At 38.9% G+C, this 12,555-nt stretch overlaps 1 protein-coding gene across 1 annotated transcript; it reads left to right on the top strand.

Annotated features, from left to right (window-relative positions):
• The first annotated feature begins 6,652 nt into the window (after positions 1-6,652).
• LOC132117518 (insulin receptor substrate 2-B-like) lies at positions 6,653-11,824 on the top strand. The gene is made up of 2 exons (XM_059526852.1): positions 6,653-10,054; positions 11,752-11,824. The coding sequence occupies exons 1-2, from the start codon at positions 6,919-6,921 to the stop codon at positions 11,754-11,756; spliced, it is 3,141 nt and encodes a 1,046-aa protein (XP_059382835.1). The 5' UTR covers positions 6,653-6,918; the 3' UTR covers positions 11,757-11,824.
• Positions 11,825-12,555: the final 731 nt, after the last annotated feature.

Genomic DNA, 12,555 nt, shown 5'->3' on the forward strand with positions numbered 1-12,555 from the left:
AGATCGTTAGCGCCTATTTTACCGCATTGTTATGCAAATTAGCTCGCACACGCTCTTACATTAAGTACAGGATGTTCTCAGTATAATAATGCACATCTTAATGATTGAAAAATGACTTATTTTAAAACATAATTCAAAGACTGAATGTCTAGTTTGGCGGTTAGTTTACCCTGTGATTCTATAGTCTAGTCTGCATTTATTTTAAACAGACAAATAATCATCAATTATCTTGTACTTAGCCTACACTTTAAAAAAAAAGGTATTGTGACAATAAAGGATATTTAAGCAACCATTTGAAGCCATATATTTCAGTTTCAGAGTCAGACCCTGCAGCAGCAGGCCCCTCATCATGGCTAGGTGAAAGCAGTGACAGTGAGGTGGATGTGAGTGTGACAGTGAGACAAGGTGAGCTTTTTAACACTTAGTAATTAGTAATTAAGTGTTAAGAGGAAATAAGCAAAATTAGTACATTGTTATTGTACACATTTAAACTTTAAAGTGTAATTACTAATTACAGTTTAAAGTTTAAATGTGTACAATAACAATGTACCCATTTTGCTTATTTCCTCTTGTAGCAGAGGCAGAAATAGAAGATGAGGTTGATATTCATATAAGTGATCAGAGGGAAAGTGAAGAATGTGATGAAGGTAGTCAGGAGCAGGAGGACAGAGCTGAAGAGGAAAGAAAAGAGAATGAGAGACTTAGGGATACTGGAGAGGGATTGTCAGAGGACCCAGGATTATGGCCAACAACTCTTACTGATAAGCACAGGAAAACTATTGTTCAAATACTAGCAAAAAACTGGACTTTAAAGACCTGATCAGCAAATTTGCGCATGCAAAGACCCGTCAATGGGCATTTAGTAAAAACTGACATTATTTAGTTTGTGTTTCAGACCAAAGTTTTTCTCATTTGGTATGGTCATTTTCAGAACTGCTTTACAGTATATTTGATTTAGTCCAGGTTTGGACCTGCTAGACCTTTTGTCATCTCAGTAAGTAGTACTTTCGACAATAAAACAAAAATATATTAATCAGAGTGTGGCCTATTTTGTTTACATTTTAAGTGTTTTTATGATAAAAATGCAATACCTTACCCATTGGTATCACTATGGTATTGGGGGCCCAGCAAGATGGTTTGTACCCAGGGCCCAAAATTTGGTGCTACGCCCCTGATGGTAAGTTTACTATAATAGGACACAGTAGCATGCATACATTTAATGTTGCATTACGAAACCAAAAATGTGCTTCTCAAGCATTCAAATTCAGTTTCAATTTATAATGATGTTGAGCTTGTGTCTTGGTACTTCTATTACAACCCAAATTTGCAATCAATGCTGCTGAATTTAAGGGGGAAAAGCACATCTCAAGCAGTTAAACTATGTATGAAATAAATAATTATGCAAGTTACTAAACACTGGTGATATTTAGCTGTGAAAAATAATGTCATCATCATATCCAGTGACCTTCAGTAACTGTAGATTCTGGACGACTTTGGACATGTAATGTTCATTCATATAATGTACTGCAATATAATGTTTAGAGCATTTTATTGCATTGATATAAAAAAAATAATATATTCTTCTTTCACTTTGTTGTTTTATATTAATATGGTACATTTATAACAAGTTTGATTTAAAAAAGTAAACAAGTAAGATTCAAAAAAGTAATCTAAAAAGTCAGATTACATTAAAATAAGTAATAGATTTAGTTAAATACAGTTATGAATAATCTCTAGCTCTCTGTCTTGGTTCGTGTCTTCTGTGCTCTTTTTTTTAGGGTTAGTTCTCTGTTATTGCTTCAAGTTTCCATGTCAGCAGTCCTAACATTTCTCATGACGTTTTAGTTATTTCATATGGTACGTATGAATTTCTCAAATTATACATTTGTCATTGCATGTAACTGAACACAACATGCACTGGCATATTTTAAAATATATCAGGGCCACTGACTTGCATCAAGGATCACACTATTAATGTTTTCTTCTAAAAAACACTTTCAATAATTAAAGTAAAGTAAATAAATTTAGTATTTAGTCCTGGCTTAATCTAAACCCTGTCTGTGAGACCAGGCCTTTTTTCAGTCATGTGTTTTAATTGGCAATAGTTGATTTATTTTTGTTTTTGTAAACTGTTTATAACTTATGGTAATAATTTTTTTAATACATGGAATATCACTAATAACAATACAGCCATTTATGTGTACACATGGTTAATTAGTCTAGGTTTCAGTATTAACATTTTCTTTTATGTATTTCAGATCTAAATTCTTATATATTTAAATATAAATTCTTAAAAAATATGAATTCTTTTAAAAGGCACCTCTTATGCAAAATTCACTTTTACTTGTTAATTGAACATTAATGTGTGGACAGTGTGTACACAACAACCCTATAATGATAAAAAACCACCCGCTCCTTTTTTTTAATCCCCATAGATCATAAGCAATGTCTCAGAGCAAGCCGATAACAGAATATGTAAAATATGACGTCACATTTTACAAGCCCCACCCACAACTATTGACGGACATCGTCATATTAGCAGAGGCCCCGCCCAGAATGAGCCAGACACTATCTGCAGTGTTTATCTTCACGCTAGAGCTTTTAAAAGCAGCATTCAAGTAAGAAATATCTTCTTAGTGAAGCTTTAGGTGTTATTCAGTTCAGAGCATTGAGTAATTGTCTGCTTTTATTTTTATCTCTTAGGTCATATTAAGAGAATAGACAGCAGTATAGGTACTGTATATTATGCTGCGTCACTAATAATAAATAATATAAACATGATTTTTTTTTTTTAAATGGCTTTAAAACCCGTGGTTTCAGCGATATAGACATAATAATCTAAACTAAACGTGTTTTAAGCAAAGTATATGAGATAAGAGCTGGAAAGGCATAGCTCTGTTCTGGAAAAGTGGGCGGGGAGCAGCAGCTCATTTGCATTTAAAGAGACATGCACAAAAACAGCTTGTTTCTGCTTCCATTTAAAATAGGCATTTTTTTTTTATTATGTAATTAATAAAATGTGTGGTATTTTGAGCTGAAACTTCACAGACACATTTTGGAGACACATTACATCTTGTAAAAAGGGGCATAATATAGTAGGTGCCCTTTTATATATGTAATATAGGGCTATATAACTAATTGATTCAGATCCCATTAACCCTAAATCTAAATTAAAAATATACATTACCATTAAAGCATTTAAAATCAGTAACATTTTTAAAATGTTTTTGAAAGAAGTATCTTATGCTCACCGAGGCTGAATTTATTTGATCAAAAACACAGTATAGAAACTTTTCTATAGTTATACATGTTAAAATTTAATTTATTCCTTTGATCAAAGCTTCATTCCTCCAGTCTTCAGTGTCACACGATCTTCAGAAATCACTCGAATATGCTGATTTGCTGCTCAAGAAACATTTCTGATTATTATCAGTGTTGAACACAGTTGTGCTGCTGCATATTTTGTGGAAATTGTTGAAATGGTGGTTTCAGGATGTTTTTATGTATAGAGGTAAGTTAATTTATTTGAAATAGAAATCATTTGAAGTTTATAGAAAATTAGCAGTCACTTAGCTGAAGAAAGTATTCTTCTTTTTTTTTCTTTTTTTTTTTTTTTTTTTTTACTGACTGCAAAAGTTTGAATAATATTGTAGAGTTGGATATTTTGCTAACATGCAAATTGCGAGGCCCGTTTCTGGTAACAGAACCATTGATACATGAAGTGGAACCAGTGAGCTGAACCTGAAAATACATATTTAAATTTTAACACATTATCAGATTTCATCCAGCAGTTACAGATAGCTCTTATACTACATTATAGCTTTATAAACAATTAAACCCAAACCATTGACACTTATACATCCACAACCAGTGAACTGGAAATTATTGCATGAGAGAATGTATGTATTGGCTGCATCAAACATTTCTGAAAAGTGAGCTTTTGCCAGCAATCTGCACACTGTTGATTTAGTCAGTTGCATCATTTACTTCGGATTAGGACAGTTAGTTTACACTCTGAAAAATGATGGATTAAATATGGTACAATATGGTCCAGCTGCTGGGCATGCTGATACAGTGTTAGACTCTTAAAAATAAAAGCTTCTTTATAGGTATTGATGGTTCCGTGAAGACATCCATGGAAGCTTTTCATTGGAAAAAAACGTTATTTCTAGATTAATTGTTCTTCAGATTATTCTGTAAAATGTTCTCAGTACTAAGAAGTCTTTTAAGTCTTTTAAAGAACCATTCACTGAAAGCTTCTTTGGGGAACCAAAAATGGTTCTACAGCATTACTATAAAAACCTCCTTTGGCACTCTTAGTTTTATGAGTGTGTTGGTGCTGAATGAGGAGAAAATATATCCATGTCAGCAGTCCTAACATTTCTCATGATGTTTAAGTTATTTCATATGGTACATAGAATTTTTCAAATTATACACTTGTCATTGCATGTAGCACACAAGCTTTAATTCCCATATTAACCAGCATTTAAAAAAATAGCAGCTTGATGTTCTTGACTGTGCTCTCAGTAGTGTTTGTTTACATTGCACTTTCTGATTTAGCAATTATCTTGGGCTTGTACTGACACCTAGCGGTAAGAATGCAGCATGAGACGTTGCTTTTGGAAAATCACAACTCTATTGCATGTCTGCTACATATAGTGACTCATTAACTCATGCTTCAATATCTAGTTATAGAATATGTGCATGTCTTCCATCTCTTGTATCAAGAATCACACTATTAATGTTTTCTTCTAAGGTACATAAAAATAAAAACCTTAAGTTAAAATATTTTTGTATTTAGTCCTGGCTTAATCTAAACCCTGTTTGATAGCACTAATAACAATACAGCCATATGATATTTATGTGCACATATGATTAATTCCTTGTCTAGATTTCAGTATTAACATTTTATTTTATATATTTCAGATCCATATTCTTAAATATTTATATATTTAAATCTAAAATGTTTTTTATATATGAATAATTTTAAAAGGCACCTCTTGTGCAAAATTGAAAATACTTTTGCAATTACTTGTAGAAGTTCAAATTTTGAGCAGAACACAGCTTTCGGAAGAGTTCAACATCAAAGTTGCATTGAAGTGTTCAAAAGGCGCCATATGTGCAGTGAAAGAGGCCAAGAATAGAAATTTTCTCTTCCAGGAGATTCCAGTTAAAATAAGACTAGACATTTTAGTAAGAGAGAAAGTTGAGTTGTATTTGACTGATGAACTCATTAATGTTCTTCCTTTTAGTATATGCTCGATGTAGGTGTTGTTGCATTTAGTTGCATTGTATTTTCAGTACATTTGCTTATGCGGTGTGAAACCCAGGTGTGAATGTTGACTGTTTATATGTTTAAAAGCCTGATATTTGTACAAATATTCAACTATTATATCCTGCTAAAATATGCAAAGTCAAGGACTTCATATATCCTTTCAGTCCACATATTTTACTGCATTAAACTGATAATAATTAACTCATCTTCTGTGTCTTCTCCTAATCATTTGAAATCATATTGTTAGACAACTACACAAAGGGCAGAAAGGACGTTCCCCATCCTAACAAAGATGAAACAGATTCGTTTTATGAGAAATGGATAATAAACACTTTTCGTTTAGAATAAAACAAGTGTCCATAAAAATAATGCTGCAATTATAGATCAAGTTGCCCACTTTTTTTAATTTTTTTGTTCTTGTCCATATTACCTTTTCATTACCTTAATTAGAAATGATAAAAAATTCCTTCGTTTGTTTATTTATTTATGTTTATGTTTATTAACACATATTATCAAACAAACATACAGAGCAACATAATTAACAAACCCAAAAACAGAGCCTACCCTTATGAAAATTAACCATGGTTTTACTACAAATAAAACCAAAAAACCATGGTTACTATAGTTAAACCATGGTAACCACAAATTAACCATGGTTTTGCTAAATTAACCATAGTTTAACCATGGTATTTGTAGTAAATTTGTGGTTATACAAATGGTAGTCAACACGCCAAAAAAACATGGTTTACTACAGTTTTACTATAATAAAACCATGGTTATTTTTCGTAAGGGTATAGCCAAGGCTATGAGTAAAAGTTACAAGTTTACTTAATACATTTGTCAAATTAAAACATGTTGTGTTTGACATTAAATTTGTTGAAAGTGAAGAGAATTTTGATGAATGAGTAGAAGAGTCCAAAGTTTTAAATGATAGATAATCGCGAGGCAACACGTCCCTGTCATTAAAATCCATTTCGATATTAAAAAGATGTAACAGTAACACTATACGAGTTCATTTGCAGGTAACGCCATTTTTTACAATTTCCAAAAATATTTTTTTTGTTTTACAGTGGATTTTAATTAATCTCAATCAAACTGTAGTTGGAACAAAAAACAATAACATAATAAAAACATTGTATTTATTTATTTATCTGTTTTTGCAAATAAACTCTTCATATATTTTTGTAAAATCCTTATTCTCGTTACAAAGATATTTATTATTCCAGAACTAGAGTCTGCACACAGGGCAAACGGCAGACGCGCTTGCTGGATTAACGGCTCTGATTGGTTTAGCGAACTGTCCATCACAGCTTTTTTCGCGAGCGGACCAATCAAAAGCGTCTGCTGACCCCGTTCACCCCGCGCAGTGCGCTGACGTGCTCGTCACGTGATGTTTTCGCTGGGCTGTAGTGATGTGTAGCCACCATGAGTGAAGCGGGCAAATAAAGATTTATCATGGCAGCGAGCGATGATGGAGGCTCTGCGAAGATGCAACGTTTGAATAATCACCAAGGGGATACGTCGGAAAGCATCACGGATCACTCGAACGTGTAATTGTATCTGAGCTACGAACGTGCAGCCAACAAAATGGGCCGTGCATCAGTGTAAAGCGGAGGTAAAGTGACCTTTCATCGCATTGTCCCATGGAAGATCGGCCGCGTTTACCGAATCACGGCGTCATGTTGACACTGGAGCAACAACCGCGTCGCGCTGTCATGAAAACAGCCGACATCTCTAGTGCTGCTGGGGAGCCTCCATCCTCCTCCTCCACCTCAATCAATAACAGCGGCTCCCGTTTGCCCATGCACTTAACAGCCTCCTCTCATTCTCAGCCTCAGAGGAGGTACCATCCGCCTTACCACTTTAAAGTGCACCATCTGTTCCCGGATGAGAGCCCTCAGGATGCTGTATTAAGGAAACACTTGCCTCCGCTCCAGTATAAAGTGCACGACTCTGCCTTCTGCCGCGTCCTGAGCACCGACACCACTGCTGCTGCCCTGGCTGCCGCCGCCGTCTGCTCCGCTGGTGTAGACAAGGACATATGGAAATGTGGCTATCTTAGAAAACAGAAGCACGGCCACAAGAGGTTCTTCGTCTTGCGGGGCCCCAGCAACCTCGGCCCAAGTCGGCTAGAGTATTATGACAGCGAGAAGAAATTTCGAAACGCCCTTAAAGCTGCTGCCTCTGGTGTTGGGTGCCCTGCCAAGAGGGTGATTTATCTGTCCCAGTGTTTTACGGTGAACAAGAGGGCTGATGCTAAGAACAAATACCTCATTGCCCTTTATACTAAAGATGAGTATTTTGCCGTGGTGGCGGAGAGCGAGCAGGAGCAAGAGGAGTGGTACCTAGCCCTCACCGAACTTATGACGGAGGGAAAAAAGGGGCAGCTAGACAACGACGAACTTGATGACGGTTATGGTACGATTTCGCCAGGTACTATTTTCAAGGAGGTGTGGCAGGTCAACGTCAAACCTAAAGGCTTGGGTCAGACCAGAAATCTAATGGGCGTGTACCGTCTGTGCCTTTCCACCAAGACCATTCACCTGGTGAAGCTGAACTCGGAGACGCCGGCCGTCAACCTGCCGCTAATGAGCATCCGCCGCTGCGGCCACTCCGAGAGCTTCTTCTTCATCGAGGTAGGCCGCTCTTCTTCCATCGGTCCCGGTGAAATCTGGGTGCAAGTCGAGGACTCGGTGGTGGCGCAGAACATGCACGAGACCATTCTCGACACCATGAAGGCTCTCAAGGCCTTTCCTGACTTTAGGCCGCGGAGCAAAAGCCAGTCCTCTGGCTCGAACCCTATGCCGTTCATCACTACTCGCCGACATCTCGGCAACCTTCCCCCGAGCCAAACCGGGCTGCAGCGCCACTCCAGGACAGATTCAGTGACCGGCACGCCGTCTACAGGGAAAAACAGAGGGCGGGGCCAGCGCTACCGGACCTCCAGTGAGGGCGAAGGCACTCAGAACCGCCCCCTCAGCTCTGGAACAGGCAGCCTGGTGCATGTAAACACCCCTGTTCTCAACGTAGGCCGAGAGGAAAGCGGCAGCTGCTGTGCCCACGCCTCACCCGGATCGAGCCACCATGCCCGGTCTGCTTCCCTTCCTGTGTCCAACTTCCTGTCTGCCACCAGCCCCATCAGTGTGTCCAGCAGCAGTGGGCACGGCTCGGCCTCTGACACCCACACTCGCCCCTCAAGCTCCTCCATTTGTGGCTCCCCTAGTGATGGAGGCTTCAACTCGTCTGATGAGTTCTGCCCCAGTCCGTGTGACTTCAGGTACTTTCACGCAAGTTGCACCACGCCCGAATCCCAAGGCAGCACTCCGCCCGTTCGGGAGGACTATCGGCTCACAGAGTACATGACCATGGATTGGCACAGAGATGGGGCGAGGACTTTCGAGGAGGAGAGCAGTTACATGGAGAGGACTTTTCTCAAGCTTGCACATTCATCCAAGCCGAAGTTTGGCGGCAGTGGCAGTGGATTAAGTATCACGCAGCAGAAAGCTACACAAACCTCATCCTCTTTAGATGAGTCGAGCCCGGTGGAGTCGAAACGACACCAGGTTTGCTCGTGCCTGCTGAAGTCAGCCTATAAGTCTTACTCCGAATTACATCATCCAAACAAGCCTCACTTGCTCAGCTCTGAGTGTCAAAAGAAACTACCAAAAGACGATGGCTATATGCCCATGATCTACAGCATTGCTCCCTCACCGAATGCAGATTACATCCCTATGCAACCCCGAGCAAACCACCCCAGCACCCTGGATATCCACCCCTGTTCCTCGCAGCAAGCAGACCGATACGGTTACATGATGATGCTCCCATGCGACAGCGTCTCCAGTAGGGAGCAAGCAGAGTATGACGACTACATGGACATGTCACAACTTACCGTGGCCGAAGGCTTTTCTCAAGCCTCGCCTGAAGGTCCAAAGACCTCGTACTTCTCGCTCCCACGCTCCTACAAAACCCCGTCACGAGAAAAGCACGAAAAGATGGAATACATTCCCATGTCCCCGGCTGAGCCCCCAAGCCCGCCTAGCCCCGGAGAGTACATCCACATGGACTTTGGTTCCCGTTCCTCTCACGCAGCTGCTTCTCCACCCTCAGTAACTTCTCCCTCCACTCCGCCGCCTTCCCAACCCTGTTATCAGCACTGCTGCTCCTCACCAGACCAGGACTACTTGGGTTTAAACATGGACGGCCTCTTGAAGGACCGCCCTCCACGGCACTCGCTCGTAGCACCGTGGAACCCGCCCAACTACGCCCGTCCCTTAGGGTGCACTTACAGGCAGGCGCCAACTAATTTAGAAATGCACGACGAATGCAGAGATGGTCCATTGAGACAAATGCAGCACCTTTGCATCTCAGAGCGTCTGCAGTTCAGTCATACGGAGCCCAAGGTCATCAGGGCCGACTCGCAGGGAAGGAGACGACACAGTTCAGAGACGTTCATCCCCTTGCCGGCGTCTTTTGCTAGTAGTTGTGGAATCAGGCCCTCAGCTAATCAAAATCTCCCTGAAGCTACCAGATGGCAGAACTCATGTGACAGCATGTGGTCGCACTCGGGCACCTCTCCTAACACAGCAGCCCTAGCGACGAGCTCCGCTCAGAACACCTCATCCAGCTACCTCAACTACATCGCTCTGGACCTGAGAGAAGTGCCCAGGGTCACACGCGACACTCCCCCTTCACACCCAGCTCACAGTAACCTCCAAGAGAGTGATGCTTACGCTGGTATAGACTTCTCCGTTTCGGGAGGACGTGCCACTGCCTCAAAAGGTTGGTTGCATTTCTGTCTCCCCTTATGCTACAAATTAAGTGATCGCTAGTAGTCCTCAAAAAGCTGCATGCTTCGTCAACATGCATTACTTGTACAAATGCAAACCGCTGATACAGTTTTGAACAGAGTGCATTGTGTGATGTAAATTAACCTGAACAGTCTATTTGTTAAGATGGTTTTTTTCTTTTAATCAAATGAGTCTTTTCTACAGTCCTGAGGAGAGACGAGGGAGCAGAATTGTCCTGTCAACTTGACACTGGCATGTTGTTGATAATAGTGAGAAGAGAAACTATGAAAAATGTTGCTGTTGCTTTAAAAGATGTTTTTTTTTCTCACTGATTTTCTGAACTGATTTGAAATTTGGTTTTGCACTTTGCATAGCACGTCATTTGCACAGAGCGACTGTGCAAACACAGAGTTGTGATGTGCAAACATAATATTAAAGGAATGTACTTGCATGCTGCCTAAAAACCTTGATTTCAAAGTTTTAACACTCAAGTAAAACCTTTCACCAAGATGACTTAAAATGCTGTTTTTCTTTTTCTTTGAATGCTGATTTCTGGTCTATCACAGATGCATTCTTGCTTAAAGTTTTTTTTCTTGCTCCTATATAGATTTCAAAAATAACTCTTTGGGTAACGTTGCACTCACATTGTCATACAAGTAAGCTTAAGTGATTTTTCTTACAGTATTTATAAAAGCTATAAAGAGACTTGCACTCATACTGAACAACAAATAGAATTCCTCTGCAAAAAAATGTTTTCTAACTTAGTATTTTTGACTTGTTTTCAAGAACAAACATCTAAGCATTCTTGAATCAAGATACAGTATATTTACTTGAGAAGCAAAATGGCTTAAGATATTAAGTATTGTTTTCTGAAAAAGTATAACATTAAGAGTAAGAAAAATTATTTTCAAAGGGAAAACCAAAAAACAAGATTATTTTTCTTGCCCCATTGAAGAAATTCTTTTTTTGTTTTATGCAAAAACTAACAGTTATAAAAATATTATTTTCAGAAAAGGCATTTTGCTTCTCAAGTAAATATAAATCTTGATTTTTTTTGAATGTTTAGATATCTGTTATGGAAAACAAGTCAAAAAGCACTAAGAAAATCTTTCTTTTGCAGTGAATATAAGTAAATGTTATTTTTTTTCTCTCAAGCTCATCATTAAGAGATGAGAGGTATATATTTGCTTGATTTAAATAACCTATAAAAACAAATAAGAATTAAGAATTTATGAACACTAAAAACAAATGGATCCTGTTTTAGTGTGTGTGTGTGTGTGTGTGTGTGTATGTGTGTAGTAAAAAAGTATGTTATTACTATTATTCATGAGTACACGATTAAAAAAAATATCCTGATTTATATGAAGGTTTTTCTAAAATCAGCATCAGCTGTAACAAAACCCTTAATGGGTTAAAATATATTTACACCATAAAGTTTTTATCAGTCTGCTCTTTTAGAAGCATTTAATACTACTATAGTAAACTGAAGAAGGAAAAAAAACAGATTTGTTTGTTTTCGATATATAAATAGGCTCTACTTCATAAAGATAATGAAGCTGATTGATGTCCAAAGTGACATTTTTATTGTACATGTAAGCATGCATTTTCTGGAAATCAAGCCTATGGCTTCCCCTGTCCGAGCACATTAAAGCATCTCATAACGTGCGATCTGTCTCCTCACTCTTACAGATTGAGGGAGTCAAACTCCGGTGCCCGAAGGAGAATCAGGACACGGAAGAATCCACTGAACTCTGGAACTCCTCGGACCTCCAACAACAAAGACTGAGAAACTGCACAACCTCTTATGCTCTGTATTTCCCACATAACTGCCTCAACAACCGGTTTCATTTCTCCGAATGATAATATTAGTTTTTTGTTCCTTTATAGTCTTCGGTCTTGTTTACTAGAGCGGGTTCGCTAAACTAGAACTGTGAGCTTCAGATATCTAGCACTTCTATTTTTGTGTGTACGATATGAAACGCATCATAGCTCTTAGGTTACAGGTTTATGTTTCTCCGCGCAAAATCGGATGTAAATAGAAGCTTGTATATCGAATATAATTTTGCATCACCTGACACTCGCCGTACTTCGTTCCGCCCATTTTTATTTGTGTATAGAGTATTTTTTCAGGGGTGAACGCACTGTTTGAACTTAGTTTTTTTTTTTCGTTGTGTACAGTTATTAAATCACCTCGCCCTGTGTTTTGGGTGCATGAAAACATTCCTACGAGAGAGCGTCTGAGAAATTAGGCAACAATTCAAAAGCAAAACGCTTCGAAACGAGTACGAGAGCACTTTCTAGCCGAGACAGTGTTTTTCCGAGTTACCCGGATGCTACCTCCCGTTCACGCCGTTGGGAAAACGCTCACGAAATCCTTTCAGCCTGTATTAGTGCGATATCTACTATTGCTGACTCTTGAGATGCAAAACACCGTGACTTTTCTGTCCTCATTTGAAACAGCCTTGTTTACATAAATTGGGAGTGTTTTTGAGC

The sequence above is a fragment of the Carassius carassius genome, chromosome 36, assembly GCF_963082965.1.
Source record: "Carassius carassius chromosome 36, fCarCar2.1, whole genome shotgun sequence".
Taxonomy (NCBI): domain Eukaryota; kingdom Metazoa; phylum Chordata; class Actinopteri; order Cypriniformes; family Cyprinidae; genus Carassius; species Carassius carassius.

Excerpts from the sequence above, each read along its gene's own strand:
- LOC132117518 (XM_059526852.1), top strand. The coding sequence starts at position 6,919 with ATGGAAGATCGGCCGCGTTTACCGAATCACGGCGTCATGTTGACACTG.